This window comes from Euleptes europaea, chromosome 10 (genome assembly GCF_029931775.1).
Source record: "Euleptes europaea isolate rEulEur1 chromosome 10, rEulEur1.hap1, whole genome shotgun sequence".
NCBI lineage: Eukaryota > Metazoa > Chordata > Lepidosauria > Squamata > Sphaerodactylidae > Euleptes > Euleptes europaea.
Window position 1 is genome coordinate 53710798 of NC_079321.1, and position 21993 is coordinate 53732790.

At 43.3% G+C, this 21993-nt stretch overlaps 1 protein-coding gene across 2 annotated transcripts in view; it reads right to left on the reverse strand.

Moving 5' to 3' along the window:
• RNGTT (RNA guanylyltransferase and 5'-phosphatase) overlaps nt 1–21993 on the reverse strand; it is a 205337-nt gene that overhangs the window by 159755 nt on the left and 23589 nt on the right. For both annotated transcript variants that reach the window (XM_056856425.1, XM_056856426.1), the window contains exons 6-8: nt 13409–13661; nt 8369–8478; nt 5503–5604 (exon numbers count right to left, since the gene is read on the reverse strand). In XM_056856425.1, the coding sequence (XP_056712403.1) occupies nt 5503–5604; nt 8369–8478; nt 13409–13661 (465 nt within the window). The remainder of the gene's footprint in view (nt 1–5502; nt 5605–8368; nt 8479–13408; nt 13662–21993) is intronic.

A 21993-nucleotide genomic window follows, 5' to 3' on the forward strand; every position in this document is an offset into this window, starting at 1 on the left:
CCCATCCAAATACTGACCATGGCTGACCCTGCTTAGTAGCTACAGTCAAAATAGGCCAAGATGCTGGATTTAGATTAAAGCCCTCAAATAACACCATAGAAATATAATAAATAGAATAAAGTTTATTAAAAGAAATGTGCAAAAGGTTACAAATATAGGAGCAGCGCAAAAACAGGGAAGAAAATAATAAAATTAGAATAACTAACCCAAGTTTTTTTGGTCCTCTAACCCAGATGTTACCTGAACAGACTGGAACACAGAGTCCAAACAGAATTTCAAAGTCCAAAACCAGGTGTTCCAGCCATGGAAGTCCCAACAAACCAGAATGACTGATCTTCCTTTATGCCAGACTGCCTACAGCTGGCCTGATCCTGATTGACCGATCAGGTGTGTTGCTATGTACTTCTGCAGCTAGTACATGCCCACAGTCAAGCAAGCACTCACCCCAACCCAGGGTTCCCTGCTCTAATGAGATGGAATCTGAGAGCAGAACTCCCTCTTGGTCTTCGCCTTGAAGCTCCCATGATCTCATCTGCCCCTGTGTCCATCGCACTCTTATCTCTCTCTCTGAGTTTGCAAGTCATCATGAGAGCATGGTGTAGTGGTTAAGAACGATGAACTCTAACCTGGGGAACCGGGTTGGTTTCCCCACTCCTACACATGAAGCCAGCTGGGTGACCTTGGACCAGTCACATTTCGCTGAACTCTCTCAGCCCCACCTACCTCACAAGGTGTCTGCTGTGGGGAGAGGAAGGGAAGGAGATTGTACGCCGGTTTGATTCTTCTTAAAAGGTAAAGAAAGTTGGCATATAAAAACCAACTCTTCTTCCTAGAGTTACAGGACTTCTGTAACATACTAGGCCCAAAAGCCTGAACCAAAGATTTTGAGAGGCCAAGAAATGGCTAGAGAAAGGGCAGTTGCTGGACACTATATATGATGAGAAGGACAAGGAGACCCATACTTCTCTGAGATTTTTATTCTGATGTTACCAACTGAGTTGCATAATATCCCCCCCCCCAATTCCTCACGACAACAATTCCAAGTGAGAAAGGCAGTGTGACACAATTATTAGACAAGGACTGGAGAAGCCCAGGCTCAAACCTTCACCTAGTCATTAAACTCATTGGATGGTCTTAGTCCAGTCACTCTCAGAAGGTCATTGTGAATCTAAAATGGAGGATGAAAATTCCATGCACAATGTCATCCTGAGGTCCTTGGAGGAAGGCTGGAGTAAAAATGTAATAGAAGTGTTGGGACAAAATTCCCACAGCCAAACATTCTGTCCTATGTGTGGTGTGGTTGATTTTGTGTTCAGTTGCTGGCCTCTAGTATAAGAACATTTTTAGGTTCTCAACTGTGACAGAAAATTGTACAAGTGTCTCATTTTCAGACTTTTCTAGCAGCTGGGGGTGTCCTGGACTAGATCTTGACCAAATTCCAAATGTCTGATTTAAACGTATCTTAGGCATTTCAGAGTATACTTCATGACCCCCTGTTAAGTGTTTCATTTTCAGATTCTACTAGGATGTCTTGGTGTTCAACTATGAGTTATTTCATTCTTAGTATGCATACTCCTGTCAGTGATAAGACTTCCAGTATCTTATAAAGAATCCCCCACTATTCATAGTGGGCAGTACTAGCTTCCAGAACCAGAGCAAAGAGGTATGAGCAGGATCACCCAATGTTGTAAGATGCCCTCCTCCTCAGAATGAGAAACATAGGATCAAGCATTTCATCTAAAATTGTGATCCAAAGTCTCATTACGAATACTGAATAAATTGTATGAAATGGCTGTTATCCTGCCAACCTGTATCTTTCCAGTGGTTTTTTTCCCCAACTGAAGTCTCTAATAAGCATTATGTAAAGATAAAATAATTTTGGTTATGTTTGCCAAACTGAAATCTACTCACTATGAACCAGCCACAAAAAGTAACTCTTTTCAATCTCTACAAAACCAGGAGATTCCCCCATTATTAAAAACATGGGAGCGGGATCACAGTGATATCAATACCTCTCTAAAAATTTGACCCAGTGCTTGCACAGGGGACAATCTTTACCTCTTAAGAAGAAACATGCCCACATCCCATAAAACATGAGGAATGTCCAATGTTGCTGGGGAGATTCCAGCGTAACAGGCTGAAGGTAAGTGAACAGCTAGTTAATTCATTCTGCCCTAAGACCAGGCTTCTGGGAAGTCTTAGGACTTTTGCTGAGCTCTGGCCACAAGATAAACATTACAATTGTGTAGACTGAATAGAGAGCAAGAAGTATGAAAGTTCTCCATGTCTACTGCAGCTCAAATTTGGCCTCATCATCACACCTCAGACTTGGAACTGGAAGGAAGTGTCTTCCAGCGGTCTTCTTTTCTGCCTTTCTACACGTTATAACAGGGGAGAAAGGAGCCCTCTGGAAGGCACTTCCTCTCCAACCACAACAGTGGAGAATAAGCCAGAGTTGGGGGAAGGCAAGCAATCAGGGAACATGGAGGGGAGAGGAGTTTCCATTTGTTTTTTCCCAAAAGCAAAAAAAAAAGCCCAAGCCCAGCAGAACCAAAATCAAACCAGAGAATCTCTGCAGAGGAAACTCCAAGTGGGGGTACTTTTGCAAGCCCACCAGAACCAATGCCAATGTGCAAAAGCCCAGCAGAACCAGAGCCACTGTGGCGGTGCAAGCTCAACAAAAGTAATTTCAAACCAAAGAATCTCTACAGTGGAAACTGAAGGTGGGGATGCACTTTTGCAAGCCCAGCAGGACAAATGGCAATGTACACAATGCCCAGCAGAACCCAGTGCCTCCGTGGAGGTGTCACATCAATAGAACTAATGAGAATCCACAGAAGAACAAATCCAAGCATTGAGGAACACTAAGAAACCAGAAGGGAATACAAAGCAACTCTTGAAAAAAGGGGGGGGGAATCTCTGACAAAGAAACTTGAAACTGACAGAAGTAGCTGGCAAGCCCATAGAACTCCCACAAGATGCAAAAACAAAATGAAAAAATGGGGGCGGGGAGAACAGTCCCCGGACGTTTGCAAATGCTGACTCCCGAGCTTTCCAATAAATCCTGAATATTTCCGGGATTTTTCAGGACCTTTTTTTTCAGTTCCCTGAAAAATTCCAGATACATTTGCGAGACCAAAATATACCCGAAAAATACCAATAACATATGTTTCAGGTATATTTTCAGCTCAGGTGCACCCCTAGTCACAACTCCTATAGATTCAACTTGCTTATGTTTTAATTAAGATTTCAATTCAAAATTTGAGGTGTTACTTTACAATAAAGCATTATCTTGCCATTGCTCACTAAGGAAGAAATTGATCTAGAGATGGCAATCAAACATTTTGGCTCGCCTTGGAAACGAGCCAATATCTGTGGTCATCAAAGACCCTTTCCTGAGTATTCCGGCATGCTGTGAGGACTTGGGAAAGGGAGTAATCTTTTATCTGATGTCACACTCAGGGCACAAACACACATGAATGTGTCTCCAGGCTGAACACAGGGATGTTGCTGTAATTTTAGTGCCTAATAGGAGATTTTAAAAAGCTGCAAGGGCCCAATCCTGATTTGGTCCACAGTGCAGAGGGACCAGGCACTCTGGTTTCCCCTCCCTCCACCTTTTGATGTGCCGAAAAAGCCACAGGGGGCTGGAGTTGGCACTTGAAAAGATATAGGGAGGGGGGAACAAGAGTGCCTTGTACTGCTGCACTACAGACCCGGTCACGATTGAGCCCTCACAGCTTTTTAAAATTTCTTCTGTTAGTTCAACCCAGGGACACCGTGACATCTAGTTGTGCCGTGAGTTTCGAAAGAAACAACAAGGCCTCTCATTGCTTCAAAGTGCCTCTGAAACCCAACACAAGTTCAAGTCACAAGATCCTACTCTTACTCCAGGTTCCAAAGCTCTTATTCCTAACACCGCCCTAAGCTTTGGAGAAAGCTGGAAGCAGCAAGACCCCCAGCTGCCTCTTACTACATTCTAGTGTGATCCCTGGGTATCTCTTGCATGGCTATATGGTCAGCATTCTTTCACAGCTTCACAGCATGGTGTATCCTGGTTTTTCAGATATAAATGGAACCAGAACCTCACTTCTTAGGAATTAAACAACTGCTATCTGGATCACTAATATCCAGTTTAAAAAGATGCATAATTACAAAACATATGTGCATTATTTGGGGATAGTGAAAAAAACTTAAATTTGTAGCAAGCTTTCTGAGAACCGTCACTGAATACTGTGTGATGCAAATTACCGAATGGACATAAAATCATACTGCGAGAACCAGAAAGCCTAATCCTTCCTTGGGTTTAAGCATGCTCAAAAAAATCTAATACTGATAGTATTTGTACTGTAATAGAGCTAGTAGATTTTATATTAAAGTCCAGATTTCTAGATGCCAACACAAGTCTGTATATCTTTCTAAAAAGAGAGTTATTAATGAGAATGTACCTACAAAGCCCATTCTAGAAAGCAATTCTCACTGACCACAACTGCAAGCTTTGGCTACTCAGATCTGATGGTAACCTACAACAAGGATACAGAATACAGAAATGCACCAAGTGAAAACAAGGAGATAACCAGTTTTTCCTTAGCACACAATATATACAGCTGAAAAAAAGAGGAGTACATAAATCAGTGCTGTGCCATGTGTGTACAAAGGAAAAAGACAAGAAATTAACATGGGATAAGAAGAAGAATTGGTTTTTATATGTAGACTTTCTCTACCACTTAAGGAAGAATCAAATCGGCTTACAATCACCTTCCCTTCCCCACAACAGACACCCTGTGAGGTAGGTGAGGCTGAGAGAACTCTTAACAGAGCTGTGACTAGCCCAAGGTCACCCAGCTGGCTTCATGCGGAGGAGTGGGGAAACAAAAATCCAGTTCACCAGATCAGCCTCTGCCACTCACGTGGAGGAGTGGGGAATCAAACCTGGTTCTCCAGATCAGATTCCACCGCTCCAAGCCACCCTCTTAACCACTACACCACACTGGCTGTGGCGTAACGGCTGTGTCAGACTAGGACCTGGGAAACCCAGGTTCAAATTCCCACTCATGCCATGGAAGATTGCTGGGTGACCTTGGGCCAGTCACACACTCTCAGCCCTGACTTTGGCTAGTATTTGGATGGGAGACCTCCAATGAATATCAGGATCGTGAAGTGGAAGCAGGCAATGGCAAGCCACCTCCAAACATCTCTTGCCTTCAAAACCCCACCAGAGGCCGCCATAAGTCAGATGTGACTTGATGGCAAAAAAAGAAAAAGGAAAAATAACCAAAAGGGGAAATGTATATATGAAAGAATATGTAGGCAAATCTGTGCTCTACTTGTTTTAAAAACCAAGCTTTTCATTTAAAGGCATTAGCAAAATGATGTTTTCTGGTTTAAACTATAAGCACTTCTAAAAGCATGTAAAAACAAGACAAATCATATGAAAAGTTATGAAAAGACATGTTCAGTTACTTCATAATGATCAAGGTGATAAAGAGAACTTCAACTTACCGTGTTCCATCTGCTTTCCAGCTTACTTTGTATGGCTTCTGCTCTAAAAATTTAATATTCTGCTCATCCATAGAAACAGGCTGAGCTCCAGGAAATCCAGTTCTAAAAGGGAAAACGGGTAAAGGCTTTATTCATTTCTGGGCCCCTGTTAACTTGGATCACCCCCCTGCAACGTCATTCTTACAAATCAGCTTTTCTACTAAGTGGGAATTATCCAAAAAAGGGAAGTAGTTTTTTTGACCAAAGGCAGTTTTCGTAACCTTCTTAATGTACCAATTATTTTCTGACTGAATTACATGCAGTTTGGGTTTTTGGGGGGAGAAATCCTAATAGCTTCTCCAGTGAAAGAAAAAGTTTGGCACACTGTAAACTTTCCAGCAGTGTTTACAATTACTTTATATCAGGAACTACAAAATTCAAAGTGTTACGTCTAATGATCATTCCGAGACCAGGGTTTGTTTAGAATAAGGGAAACCCGGATGGAGAGATTCACTGACCATTGTCTCAATAAACCTGTAATTTTCCTCTCAGGTTCAAGGCAATGTTCTCATCTCATTTCTTTTAATAGGCAAAATATTATCCAAAATTTTAGACACGCTATTGCTTTGGGACTACAGTTTCTGGTATCCAGAACTGAAGCAGCACTAACTGAGAGCCTTCCAAGAAATTTTTTATGGTAACTGGAAACTAACCTTCTCAATACAAGCCTATATGCATCTGAAAGGCCTTTGCAGACCTTCAAACTAAGTTCAGAAACAATGAATGAAATATGCTCTAGAACAGGGGTCCTTAACTTGATGCCTATGGGCACCATAGTGCCCCCTGACACCTTTCCTGGTGCCGGCCAAGTGTTTTCAGAAAGTGTAGGGGGCTCTTGCCCAGCAGAAGTTTGATTGGCCACTGGAGTTCCAATTTGTGGTGCAGATTACAATAACAGCACCTGAATACTGGCAGATGCTACCACAGTGTTGACTTTACGCTCTCAAACCTCTCTTTCCCAGTGTATTTTCTTAAATTACTCTTGTCCACTCGTGCACTGGGGCTTCCTCTGTATGAGCAGCTCTGCCTCCTGTGGTGGCCGTTTTGTGGTTGTGCCCACCACCCTGTATCAGATTTCCAAAGGTGTCCACAGTTTCAAAAAAGTTTGGGGATCTCTGCTCTAGAAACTTATTTTAACTATTCTCAAGATCCCAGTTATTAATCATGAAAGGTACAGCATTTACAACCTACCCATATCTTCCCATTCCACTGAACAGAGTTTGAACCCATCCTCTGTTGGTGCCTAAAGAACCCTCCTCAGTTGAAGCAAAAGCCACAAGTTGGCGGAAGGCCCCTCGGAGAATCGTTGGGGCATATTCTGCAGAATGGGGTGGTTCCATTAAAGAAAATGACCTTTGGGACTGCCATTGGGAGGCACCATCTAGAGGTGGTTTCAATCCTACCTCAAAGGTTGGCTCCCAAATGTGGTGATAGAGGACTGCTACTTAGCCCCTTGGCTAAGGTTGGCTCCAAAATGTGTTGCTAGAGGACTGCTACTTAGCCACTTGGCCTCTGGCTTAAAGGGTACCACAAGGATCCATGTTTTTTTTACATCTACATGAAGCTGCTGGGAGAGTTATTCTGGAGATTTGGGCTGAGCTGCCACCAATAGGTGGATGACACTGAGCCCTATATCACAAGTGCCAGGGAGGCAATGGAAACTATAAACAGGTGCTGGAGGCAATTCTGGGATGGATGGGGGTTAACTTAGTCCTGACAATACCGAGGTGCTACTGATGGGGAGGATTGGTTTGACCCAGGAGCTGGGATGACTCATGTTCTGGATGAAGTTGCACTCCCCCTAAAGAGCACGTTTGTATCTTAAGGGTGCTGCTGAATCTGGGCCTCCTATTGGTTAACATCAAGATTAGGTTACTGCAACATGCTCTATGTGGGGCTGCCCTTGAAGACTGTCCAGATGCTATAGTTCATACAGAATGCTGCAGCCAGAACGTTGACTGGAGATGATCATAGCAACCTTATCACTCCAATTTTGTTCTATCTACACCAGCTCCTGGTTAACATCTAGATCTAATACAAGGTGCTGATATTGGCCTTTAAAGCCCTATACAGCTTGGGGCCAGTATACCTTAAGGAACACCTACTACCGTATGAACCTACCTGACCACTCCTGTCATCTTCAGAGGCCCTGCTTTGGGTACTCCCCAAACTGATGCTAGATAGATGGCAACCCAAGAAAGAACGTTCTTGGTCATGGTGCTGAAACCTGAAGCCCAGGGAGATCCGTCTGCCTCCCTCTATCGTCTTCACCCAGTGGGTGAAGACTTTGTTTGTTTAGCATTCCCTCACTAACTTTTATTAGCCCTCCTCCCTGTACATGTTTATCTGTTTAAGAATGTGTACATATTTACTTATTTATTTATATGATGATGTTCACTGCCTTGGGGATCCTGAGTTGGATAGAAAGGCAGTATTGTTTTAACTAAATTAAATAACTTCTACCCTATTTCAAATACTTAATCATCAATCTTTCTAGCAGCAAACTCAATGGTCAAGTGCCTGGCAGTGAAGCCACAGAAAAGGTCAGGGGTTTTGCACATTCAAAGAACACCCTAGCTATAATAGTATATAATATAATATTAGTTCACAAATTTTTAAAAACTAAATATGGATTGGGGCAGAATTTCCAGATCATTTATCCTCCCTTCTCCTTTGAACATTCCTTGCAAGGAACATGTGTGACATCTCATCCAAATAAGCCAGCAATTTTGATAATTCAGTTGTTAGCTTTTTATTATATATACAAGAAACAGGGCAGCATTTCTACAATATAGCAAACTACATTTTCTTTTTAAAAAGCCCATACCCTTTCCATCCAGCAAATTGCTGGCATTTGCGCTGTATTTCTCCAAGCTTTGGCTGAGACGTCACTTGAGTCACATGTTTAACTGAGATTCCTTCCAAGAATACTGCGCCCTAAAAATAAATATACAAATATGGTATTAGAATACCATGTGCAATAGTAGGAAAATCTATGGAATATGTAGATTTCAACAAGGAGAGTTTAATTTTGCACTTTAAATTATACGGAGTTAGTTTATCTTACAAGTTTTGTTCACCACACTCACAGCAATATAATTTTATATTTTACAAAGTGGTACAATTAAATCTGAACAATTGTGTGTTTTAACATGCAGTTAGACCCTCGATTCAGCACTATCCCATTCAACTAAATGGAGTAAGCGAACCTTGTTCACTTACTGTGAAGGTTCCTTCTGTCTGAGGCAAGGAGAGCATCTTGAAAGCTGGGTGATTCCTATCGGTTGCCCAGGAAGGCAGGACCTGATTTCCTCTTCCTGTCCCCTTGGCTGGAATTGCCTCAGTTTCATGACTATCCAAGCTAACTCAGCATCATCAAGGACCTTACAATAACTAACCTTAACTATAGAACTGTAGATATAAGTAATAACAGTGAAAAAACATGTAAACTTTATTTGAAAAACAAGAACAAGGAAGAAACAAGAACAGGGAGAAATGTCCTCACATCTGGTGACTAGAATGAATCCTCATATCAACTAGTCTTGATCTACTCTTCTATTAAGGTTTCTTCCTGTCATCACTCCACTTATTATTCTTTCTTCGCCCAGGGTGGGTAAGATGCCCTCCTTGCCTCAAAGCAGAAGGAACCTTCATGGTAAGTAAACAAGGTTCTTTCTCACTCTGAGGCAAAGGGCATCTTGAAAGTTCCATAAGATTAATCGATGTCACGAACGATCCCTGCCTGAGAGCTTCCACTATGGATCCCAGGGTTTCCATCTGAAAGCACTTGTGCCCTATAAAACCTGTTCATGTATTTTAAGTCCAGTATGACCCTCCAATCTCTGTTCTTTTTTGGAACCATGAAAAACACAGCACATACACCTGAGAATCTTTCTTTTGGAGCTACCAGCTCTATAGCTCTTATCTGCTGCAGATGTTCTATGGCTGCCAGGGTCCTCACATGTTTTTCCGGTTTCTTGGAAGTTGGAGATTGCACAAACCGGTGCGCTGGAAGGTTTACAAATCTACTCAGTATCCGGATAGGATGACTTGATGGACCCAATGGTCTGGTTGAGATAGGGTCCACTAGGAGGCAAAATGTTGGAGTCTGCCTTCCCCACACACACACACACTTGTGACGTCTGGGCGTCACTGCTTGTTCTTCTTTGCAAACTTGTCTGATTTACCTGCCCTAGAGGACTGGTAGTATACAGATCGGCCAAGCACCCCTCTGCAAAAGGAGCCCCTTCCACTATTCCAGGAGCCACGTCTCTGGTCATGTCTAGATCGTGATAAGGAATGATAGGTACAGAGGGAAGAAATTTTCTTTCCTTCTTTGCTGACACACTTGAGAATAGCTTTCTTTTTATTGTGCATCTCAACTAAGATCTTATCAAGTTTGTAACCAAGACTGACCATTCTCATGAGGGGGGGAAAGGGGCCTTCTTTCAGTTTCCTTAAGTCAATAAGTATGTACAGGGGAGGAATCTCTGGAGGAAGCAATAGAGGGCGCTTGCAGAGAATGCAATTCCTCCCTGAGGGCCAGAATCTCCTCTAACAAAGCCGATATCTGAACAAGCTGATTGAGAGGTACCCACAAACCCATAGGGGGAGAGGGCGACCACGTTCCCAGCCAATGACTCTCCTGCTGTTGGCCGTGCTGGTCAGAAATTTTGTAAAGAACATAGCGTTTCGCTCTCCCCTGGCTGAGGTCGGGCTGGTGATGAGTCCACCACTGGGCCCCGCAGTATTTTCGCAACTTTTTCTTGTGGCGGTTCGTGACTCTTGCGCTTTCCAGTGACAGCCACTTTCTCTTGCCGCTGAGCCTCTTCAGGGCCTCGATAGCACCTACCAGAGGGCATACCCCTGAGATCGTGTTTGGAGGATAAGAGACCTGCTACATGGTCTACCTCCGTCACATAGTCATCCATTCCCTCAGCTCCGGCAGCCATTTCATCTCTCTTCACCGTTGATGGGAGGAGTGTAGAGATAGAGAGAGGACAAAAGGGGGTACACCGAGGAGAAAATACATATGGGAATAAAAAGATCAGGTATAGATAGAAGGTTGTTAGGAAATTAAGAAGAGGTTTGAATTAAGGATTGGAAGGTAGGATCGTTTCCAATTTAGGTGGCTACTACAGAGAGCTGCTTCTGCCTTTGAAGCAGGAAGAAAACTGGAACTGAGGCAATTCCAGCCAAGGAGACAGGAAGAAGAAATCAGATCCTGCCTCACTGGGCAACCGATAGGAATCACCCAACTTTTAAGATACCCTCTGTCTCAGAGCGAGAACAGCTTTAAGTACATATAGGCCTATGTGCATACAGCTCCCAGAGCTTCTGCTGAAAAACACTTGTGGATATGTGTCAAAGAACTGTGTTACTGAAAGGAAGGGAATGGACAGGCAAAGAAGCATTGGTGACTGTGAATTAATGGACCAATAAACCAAATAAAAAGGTAGGAGGAAGGATTCTATACATTCAATCTGAATAAACACAACTCTTTCATCTCAAATCCTCTTTGTTCAGATGTTGCAATGTAAAAGGTACCTGCATAAAAAAAAATGACCATTTTGACATTTATGTAACCACAGAATATGGGTTTTATTATGGATGGCAGCAGTTTTTCAGAATTAGCTTCCTACAGAAAAGATTCTTTAATGTCTGCTGCGGTCCAGCATTGGGACTATAACAATCAACCAAATAAAAGATAAAAAATTAAGATTTTAGGCAACTTGTTTCACCATTAGTGATGGAAGATTGCAAATGAAACAATGATGCATGCCAATATTTAGGCAGATTGCCATGAAAGTAAACTATTGTGACGTTTAGTGGGGAAAACCTTGGCGCTGAATCCACCAGAACTCCTACCCACAGAGCATGCCTTCCCCATATCACTGCGGCCCAAAATGTCCCTCAAAATGCTGCTCCTGGGAGACAAGGACAGCACTCTGAGGAGCATTTGGGGCTGTAGTGAGGGGCAGGAAGTGAGAAAATCATGCCTCATAAGCAGAAGCTCCAGTGGATCCAACCCTATATTTCTATCCAACAACCTTAATCAACTTCATATTTAGATATAATAATACTTCAGCTAGTCAACTGCTAAGGAGCAGAATCAACTACAACATTTCTAGTTTTATTTTATTTATCCCATTTATCTCATGCACTTTCTCCATGGAGCTCAGGGTGGCATATATGCAGAGCATTTAATTTTCTCCTCACAATGACTGTGAGGTAATTGAATTCGAGAGAGACTTACTTAAGGCCACCCCATGAGCTTCATGGCTGCATAAATCCAGATCTCCTCATTCTTAACCCAACACGCTAATCACTAAACCATATTAGTTCTATTGGAAGCTTTTTCGCATGCAAGCAAAACTCTTAGGAATCTGTCCAGAATGCGATTTAATCTGAGCTTTTGAATCTGGAGACAGTGGGAGTGAAGGAAAGTATGACTGGCTTTATGTTAATTAATCCAGTCGTAATTACTCATCCTGCTCCAAGCAGCTACCACTGAGCGATATATATCCAAGCATCTCACAAGAGCCTGCAGACTTCCAGTTTGTTTTCCTCTACGCATATATCGCAGTACATCCATCTTGGAAAAGCATCCTGATGCCGTCCTCACCATGTACAATTGATTCTCTTTCTCAAACTGTTCAGGAACCACATCATGTTTCATGTGACCTTTTTGAGATTATAAATGTGTACTGATTATTTTGCTAGCCCTACCTTCTGAAACTCTTTACAACAAAGCATTTCAGAAATAAAACCGCTCTTTCACTCAAAATTATTCATGTTGTACACTCTAAAACCTACACCATTTTCTTATCTCTACATCTGCAAACCTAGCATGCAGCTTCACTGTGCATAAGCAAGCTTCAGCACTGCCTTATGAGATTTTCACATTTGACTAACATTTTTACTTACACGATCACAAACACAAAACTGAAAAAAAGGGTTCTGAAGTCTAATTTGTTTGTCAATTAACACCTACACTGCTTTTTCAAATCAATATTTTGTTCTTCCAAAAGTCAGCAGCTTCCAGTGAAGTTGCTGCAATTTTATTATCTTGAGTCAAGAATCTCAAGGGCCAGTGAAGTGCAACAGTGCACTGAACCGAAGTCACCCATCATGCCTGAATGTTAAAGAAACCAGCAGTGGTGGAACTGCTCCATATAGCTGTCACACGGACATAGGTGAAGCGAACGTCAATTACGTGAAGCATTAAGTTATAAAATGCTTTCATTAAATGACTACTCAGCCAACCTTTTAAAGCTAAAAGCTTACCAGCAATATTAATTTATTGTGACAACCCTTCCCATAAAGATGAATGGCTGCTTTTATTTTCCAGCACACCTATTATTTCCACTTGTAGGCCTGTATTTCTTGAGTTCGATCATATATAGACTGCATGCTTCTCTATTCGGCTACTGGCAAACTCTAATTTGTCATCTAAGAAACATCTGACAGAATTCTCCATTGTACCTTGACTATGAGCCATAGATCACAGGTGGGGATTTTTAATTACAGGTTTGCAGATGGTTCAATAATAAAAGTCACCTTTCATAGGAAAGCCAGTTTGTGGTTAATTCCGATCAGAGGCTATGGTGGGAAACCAAGCTAAGTGCAAAAGGGAAAGGGAAGAAATGTGCAATTCACACACTGTGCAGAATCCTTCCATCTATAAATTTCCCATAAGCAGCAGCAACTCTGTGATCACAATACAGCAAAGATAATGAAAAGGGGTTTCTAAGTCTGTGCAACTCTAAGCAGATGTACTAGGAACAAAACACCATAAAATTATTAACAGGGACAGAGTAATTCATAATTAAACAAAGAACAAAATAATTTAATTTCTGGACATTACCAGCTTCAAGAGTTCTTTTTTTCTTTTGCCAGAAAAGGAACTCGATGACCCAGCTTCCGATTCTTGGGTTTCTGGTTTGCAATTGTCATCTTCTTCTTCTTCGTTATCTTCGTCAAAGCACCACTCTGGCAATGGAGGTGGTGCTGGGGCATCCTCTACATCACCATAACGCCGGAATAGCTCTTTCAAATAATCACCTTTATAGATACCAGGTGGCCTGGCTTGGGCAAAAGTAGCCACCGCGGCTTCAATGCTGCAATAAATTTAAAATTGAGACTTCAGAATGCTAGAAACTTTGCTTTTACCATCTACCGTCAGCCACCGTAATTCCAACTGAGAAATCTCATCACCTCATAAGAAAATAAACGTCTGCCAAAAATAGAATTATTGGATTTAGCAAGAAAAGGGCCCAAAGAACCAAGAATATGAACCAAGCAGCAAGAAAGGGTAGTCAAACCTCAAAGGAAGGTGTGGAATACTCTGAATTGAACCTACATGAACAAATGTCTAATTCCAAAGCTGGGGGTTTTCACTAACTTTAGTAAGCTGCATTCAGAAAAGTTCTGAAACCATGGCTGTACTGTTTGAAGGGTTAGGCTTGGACTAAGAAGATCTGCATTTGAATCCCCACCTTGGGCCAGTGGCCAGTGACTCTCGCTCTCAGGACTAACCGACCACAAGAACAACAAATGTGATAGCTCTATCCCTATATAGCACCATAAAGCTCTCCTCACAGGGAAGGTGAGGTATAAATGTAAAGAATGAAGGAAACTAATGCTTTGCATGAAGAAGGTCCCAGGTTCAGTCACTTGCATCTCCAGCTAAAGGATCTTAAATAGCAGATGTCAGGAACAACTGCTCTGCTTCAGACCCCAGGGAGACAGTGACAGTAAAAATAGGCTTGACTAAGCTATATGGACCAACAAGTGACTTGTTCTAAAGAAGTTTCACGACACAGGACTACAGGACAAGAGGGCTCTGGCCTACAGGAATGCTGATAGGAACATGGAGAAACACCACTGATAGGCAGATATCATAATGATCGCTGAAATCAATTCTTAATACCCATACAGCATATTGGTGTTATACAGAGCAATTCCAGCAGCTCAGTCATCATGGGCCTATGAAATTTAAGAAATATTCCCCATAGAACTGCTTAGTGCATCTTTTCAAAGTGTTTCTCACTGATTTGAGAGTACAAAACTGGAAAGTGAAGGAACACGACCTTATTCTCACGGTTTTATATTTTAGGCTATTTTTTTCTAGATAATAGTATATTTCTCCTCCTGCACAAAAGAGCAGCTAGCATTGTCAAATTTTCAATGGATCCTAAAACTGTGTTAGGAATTTTACCATCAGCAATAGTGAAGTCCATGGACGAATTGTTTAGATACACAATCATGCCTGCAAGAGCGGTGATTGCCACAAAGTGGAAGTTAGAAGATTGTCCAGACATAGATGATTAGAAAGACAAATTAGCAGAGTATGCAGTGATGACCAAGCTGACCAATTATGTGAATAAAAGATCCAGCGAAGAGTTAACAAAAATGAAAATTATGTTATGCATATGTCTCGTAAATTATGTATAACTAGAAATGAAAATGTTTAGTTATAATGCTATACAGAAAATATACATAATAGAATCTAGTGAATATAAACAAGTTCACATAAGATTATAAGGCAGTTAGAATGATTCAATAACGGTCAGTTTTATTATGTAAGTTTAAAGTACGTATACCATGAGAGTGAATAAAAAGCAGTAAATTCAATGTTATAAAGTCATAATAGCATACCATAGGGAAACAAAACTGTATATGTTCTCCCAGTTAAAGCTCATTTTTGTATATTTTAGATTTTGTGAATGTACTGTATTGTCTGTGTTTGTGTTATGTATTCTATGTTTGTATTTTTATAGTAATGAAATAAAACATATCGCCTCAGTTACAAAAGTCTAGCCAGATTCAAGTTCTGTAGCAACTTACAGTGCATTCCTAAGGAGAGTTACTCCAGTCTAAGCCCATTGAAATGAATGGGCTTAGACTGGAGTAGCCCTCCGTAGGAATACACCGTTAGAGACCAACAAGATTTTCTCTAAGTGCTGCTGGACTTGAATCTAGTCCTTCTACTGCAGACAACACAGCTACCCTCTTGAAAAAGTCTAGACCTATGCAAAGAAGACTTACGACCACCTTGCAGAAATGCAAGCTACCTAGCTACATTAGGAGAGCATTCCCAGTGAATAGGGCTGCCCCTGTGGTAAACCTTACTTTGAACTAGCAAGTGAAACTCACTTGAGCATTCACTCTGTTCCTACAACCTCTCTGCTTCATGTGCACAAGGAATAAGTGGAGACACCAGGCAGTACTATGAGGAAAACAACAGTAAACAACACCTCCTAACAAGGATGTAGCTGGGAGGGGATTTCTAAAGACCATGTACCTTCTTTGCATAATCCTCGCCTAAAATAAATTCTTTTAATCAATGAGTTTAATTACTCCAATTTGCTACTTGCCAAGCGCATGGGTTGGCAAGCTTCTGTAAGATTTTTCCTGAAAAACACTGGAGAATACTTGTGATATAATATATGTGAATACATTACAATAATGGCGGTGGGTGATCAGGGTACTTTGCAGGGAACCCTTGGTCTAAGGGAGTTTCCCAGCAAGGAAAGGCACCACTTTTCCCCTCCTACCATAACAATTAGTGGCAGTGGTGTGAGATTTGAATTTGAAGAGGTTTTATTGTCTCTGTTGCTTTTTTTAAAATTCTGAGTTTTCTGTATGGTTTTTTGCTGAGAAATCCCAAGTGAGAAACTCAGAAGCAAAGCAGGGTCAGCCCTGGTTAGTACTTGGATGGAAGACCACCAAGGAATACCAGGATCAATATGCAGAGGAAGGCAATGGCAAACCACCTCTGAATGTCTCTAGCCTTGAAAACCCTACTGAGTTTCCATAAGCCGGCTGTGACTTGACGGCACTTCACACATATGCACACACAACGCTATAATAAATGCACAAGACTAAATTAAGATGCATATGGAAGAATGCTGAAACCTCTCTAACAAAAATAGCAGGCAGGGGTGAGGGGAGTGAGTAACCTCTTGCACACACATAGAGGCCTCAAACCACTGAAGGAAGATTAAAGGGCAAAAACTTTGAGCAGGAGCAGAGCTTTACCCTAATGATAGGTAGAAGCAGGCTAATAGGTTCAAGCCCTCTCTCTCTCTCTCACACACACACACACACACATTGATTCCCACTGCCTCTCGGGTACTTGGAGACAAAGAGAGCAGATCATGACAGAAGCAACGTTGAACTAGTTCTGTGTACAAAATTGCACTCTTACCAGCTTACACTTCAACAGATTTCTTAAGCTGAACAAGTTTACCTTGATTAGAACAAAATAGGAAACTTCTACAGTAACTTCTAATTCTGTAAGGCACTTAAATTACATAAAATGGGTTGATTAAAGGGTTCACACTTTCTACCAAAGCAGTGTAACATAGGGGAAAAAAAACCATGGACTAAAGACAAGCCGACTATCTTCAACATACCTGTTCATAAAGGAAGAAGGTATGTAGATGTCCCTTAGAGTTCGTAACTGAATAGCTGAGTTTCTAGTGGCTCCATAAACATCTTTCTGACAGTACTAGTCATTAGAGTTTATGAACTTTCTAGGTACTGAACTAGTAATAACTCTACCTCCATTAAGATCTAAAAGCATTACCAGGATGCCATGTGCCTTTTTGCAATTAGAACAGGACCTGTAAAAGGTATGAGGTCAGGAAAACCTTAATGCATACTGAAGTGTAAAATTACACCAGAACATTCAAAGTTCTGTTTAAGATCACCCTTCTCAACATCTAGTTGCCCTTTGGAAAAAGAAAGGTATTTACATATGTGTTTTCTGGAGGATTGAATGAAATAGACAGCTGCAAAATACATGGTATTGTTTAGTACTTACACTGGCAGTCCAGGGGTATATTGGTTTCATGACATGTTAAAAATTACAGCTTACAAGAAAAAATACAGAAAAACAATTTTTGGATAACAGAAAAATCTCCTCTCAATGGTATAACAAGCAGCTAAAAAGTACCAATAGAAAACTAAAACTAGAAATATGATAAAAAACAGTGTTGCTCTTACCTGTAACTGTTGTTCGTTGAATGGTCTTCTGTGCAGGCACACATGGGACTGTGCTTGCGCAGGCCAGCCAGAGATTTGTTTTGACTCTGTTTTTGGTGAATTAACTATGTCCACACTGCGGTATTCTTTTCTAATATAATCGCTTTGAGAACTGTTTCAGCTAATGTAATGTTCGTTTTCATGGCTTCTGTGCAGTCCCACATGGGACTGCGCTTGCACAGGCCAGCCACGGAGAAGATTTACAAGCTTCCAGAAGAGTTAGCTGCCTAGGAGAGCTCCCCTCCCCCTGTCCGCGATCAAGCCTTAATAACAGCTTTTCCCACCCAGCGGTCACGTGACGGGGCGTGGGGAGGAAAGGCGTACATCAGTGGACCTGACCATGTCAGTTGGAAGGCGTCTCCTAGAGATGTTGCATCGACCCCCGCCCTGGAACAGAATTGGGCACACTTTGTGCTGTGAGCCGAGGCGAATAGATCCACGCTCGGCCACCCCCAAAGACTGAAAATAGGGTGGATAAATGAGTTCTGGAGGGACCATTCGTAGTCTGCCAAAGTGTCCCTGCTGAGGGCGTCTGCTGCACAATTTGTCAGGCCAGCCTCATGGATAGCCGTAATGGAGACTCGGTGCTCGATAGCCCAGTTCCAGATGCGAACAGCCTCGTCACATAGAGCAAGGGAGTTGGTGCCCCCTTGCTTGTTGATGTAATACTTCACCGTCATATTGTCTGTCGCAATCAGGACTTGTTCTCGAGGATATCTGCAAAGGAAACAAGTGCGTTTCTAATTGCCTTCATCTCTAGGACATTGATTTGAAGGGACGATTGAGCCTGTGACCACCTGCCCTTTGCTTCCAAAGGGCCACAGTGTGCCCCCCAGCCCCCCAAGGAAGCATCAGTATAGATTTGCAGATCTTGGGAGCAAACCCGAAAGGGGACTCCAGCCAGGAGATTGGGTTCCTGAGCCCACCATCCCAGAGACCTAATAACGGTTCTCGGGATAGAAAGCCTCTTCCATTGGGGATCTACATTCATGCGAAAAGCTCTAAGGAACCAGTTTTGTAAGGGCCTCATCCGAAGCCTAGCATGCCGTGGTGGAAGACATGAGCCCTAGCAGCTTCTGTATAGTGACTGCTCTCTGAAAACATTAGTGAAGTTTTGAATGGCTCTGACCCTAGTGATAGGGAAAAAAGCAGCACCTCTGTTAGCATCCAGAACTGCACCAATAAAATCAACAGATCTAGTTAGAGATAACCTGGATTTTACATAGTTAACCACAAGGGCCAACTCCTCCAGGGTATGTGTAACCAGGTTTATGGTGTGTGCAAGGTCCTGCAGGGACAACATCCTAAATTTTCTCACATGAATAAACTTGTTGAGGTCTCGAAGGTCTAGGATAGGCCATACCCCGCCACCCTTCTTGTCTACAAGGAAGTACTTTGAATAAAAACCTAATTGAGAGTTGTTGGGCGGAACAACCGATATGGCCCCCTTCTGTAGCAGATTCTGAATTTCTGAGACAAGCTCAGCAGGTTCAGGTGTCCTTTGTAAAGGGGGAGGGAAACAATCAGGAACTGAGAGGAATTCAATGTAATAGCCCTCACGAACTATATTCAAAACCCATGAGTCGGAGGAAATGTAAAGCCATTTACTGAAAAAACAACAGTCTATTCAGGAACATATGAACAACATTAACAGAACTTAGTCATGCGGAACCCTTCTTGGGTCCCTGGTCATTAGGGGAATATCCTCCTCTCTTCCCCTTACCCCTTGGGGTGAATCTTTTCCCTTGGTTGGAATAGGAATAGCGGCGGGACTGGGACTGATGGTAGCCCCATGAATGCCCCCTATAGGGCCTGTGCTGATGATACCCCTGCCTCTGGTGGGGCCTGGGTTTGAAGGACGGTGTAGACTGTTGAATTACCCCCAGGGATTTAGCCGTAGCCTTTTGTTTCCTAAGGTTATGTAGGGTTTCATCCGTCTGTTCAAATAACAGTGGTCAAAGGGGAGATCTTCTACCCTTGCTGTGACATAAGCTGGGAGCGAGGAGGAGCGAAGCCACGAATTCCTCCTAAGAGCAATACTAGTAGCCATGGCTCTTCAAGAGTAATCCGCCATGTGGTGAGATGCTGCAAACTGGTGTTTCCCTAGCCTTTGGCCCTCTAACTGTAAGACCTTGAGAAGGGTCTTTTTCTCCTCTGGGAAGAACTCCAATAACTCAGAGGTTCTATCGCACAGGGCCATTTGGTACCGGCCCATTAGGGCCCCAAAGTTAGAGATGCGTACCCCCAGGGCAGCCGAAGAGTACACCTTTCTCCCCAGACCATCCAGTTTTTGTCCTTCCTTGTCTATAGGAGACAAGTATACCCCTGATTTGTACTTGGCCAACAGCACCTCAGTGCCGACTGAGTTACCCTGAGGATGCTTGAAAAGAAAATCACAGCCATCCTCCGCTACCTTATATAAATTTTCTATTTTTTTAATAGAAGCCATGACAGAAGCTGGCTTCTGCCAGCCCACCATGATGACATCTCTGATGCCCTGCAGGAGAGTTTAGGGGGACCAGAATCAGGGCTGTACAAAACACCCCTGATAGGGTCAGCAGGTCTCAGATCTGACTGGACCACCTCAATATTAAGCGACTTAGCCATCCTGATAAGCTGCTCAGAGAACAGTTTCAGGTCCTCTGTGGGTGACACTGGCGTGGGGTCCCCCACGGCGGCGACTGGAGAGGGGAGGGAGGTGTCCTCCGAACCCGGCTCCGAGGTCAGCTCGCCTTCTTCTTTGGTCTCCGGCGACACTTGCCTAGAAAGAGGCATCGGCGCCATGGCTCCCGTCGGAGCCGACATCGACGTCGATGGTAGGACCTGGGTCTGGCAAGGTTGTGCTGCTTCCCCATTCCCATAGCGCCGAACGTGCTCGACGTCGGATCACTTAGGTTGGGCCCTCAGCACCATGTACGGAGTCGATTGGCCGGGCCAGCTATGGAAGCGGGGATCAACGTCGTGGGGACCGTAGTCAGCGAAGCCATATCCAGAGTAGAATGGAGGGGGATAACATCCATACGGCATCCAGGGGTGCTGGAGATACTGAGGCCTGCGGGGTAGCATTGGTCCTGCAGAAGTCCCCTTGTCCCCAGACGAAATGGTCTCAGGGATACCGATTTCCTCCTCGTCAGAGGATGAAAATTCTACCTCGACCCCAGATGGTGAAGGGGTTCGAGGGCGCCCCAAGGCAGGTACGTCTGTACTCTGCGGGCAAATGCTCTTCCATCCTTTATCCGACTCTGTCAGCGTCTTGGTAGCCGACAGTTTGGTTGGCGACGGAGACCTCCGTCTAGGGGAACCTGTCCCTTGTCTAGACGGATAACGGTGTCGAGGAGAAAGAGCCTTCCTCAGCTCCAAGGCCGGATCCGGAGGATTCGGAGATGGGGAATGGCATCGAAGAGGAGTTGGCGCCAACTGCGTCGATCGCTCCTCAATCTGACCTCCCGAAGACTCCTCCCGAGATCTCAGGGATGATAGGGACCTCTTGGACTTTTTTTATGCTTCTTTGAGGGGGGTTCAGACACAGCCCTCTGGCCCTTCAGAGGGCTGTGTCTGAACCCCTCTTAGTGTTAGAGGAGAGAGAGGTTTGGGGACCTTTAGGGGCTGCCTTATCTCCTGCCTTCTCAGGACGAAGAGATACTTCGTAAAGAGCTGCCTTAAGTTTTTTAGCCATGTCCTTACGACATTTATGAGTGAAGCGGGCACAAGCCCTGCAGGAAGCAACAATATGCCCCTCACCCAAACAGAGCAGGCAATCGGCATGCTCATCCGCAGTGGCCATCTTCGTACCACAGCTATGGCATTTTTTAAACAAGGCCATGACTTAGCTCTCTCTCTCTCTCTTTTTAGATAAAGAATAAGGAACCGACTGTGAAAAAAGCGCCGACCTGAAGAGATCAATCTGAGGAAAATCACAGTAAGTGTGGAAACTCGTGTGTTCTCTCCGTGGCAGCAGAACGAGAACTGAGAGAAGAGTGCTCCCCACCCCCCATCACATGACCGCTGGGCGGGAAAAGCTGTTATTAAGGCTTGGTCGCGGATGGGGGGAGGGGAGCGCTCCTAGGGAGCTCACTCTTCTGTAAGCTTGTAAATCTTCTCTGTGGCTGGCCTGCGCAAGTGCAGTCCCATGTGGGACTGCACAGAAGCCATGAAAACGAACATTACATTAGCTGAAACAGTTCTCAAAGCGATTATATTAGAAAAGAATACCGCAGTGTGGACATAGTTAATTCACCAAAAACAGAGTCAAAACAAATCTAAATTAGGTACAAAGGGCCCACATACTCAAGCTACTCCTGCCATGCAACCTAGGTCATGATAATATCAAAGATCAGTTTCCCATTTTCTCCTTAAAGGGAAGGGGTAAAAGCAGCTCCTATCAGTTTGCTTCCAAATTAA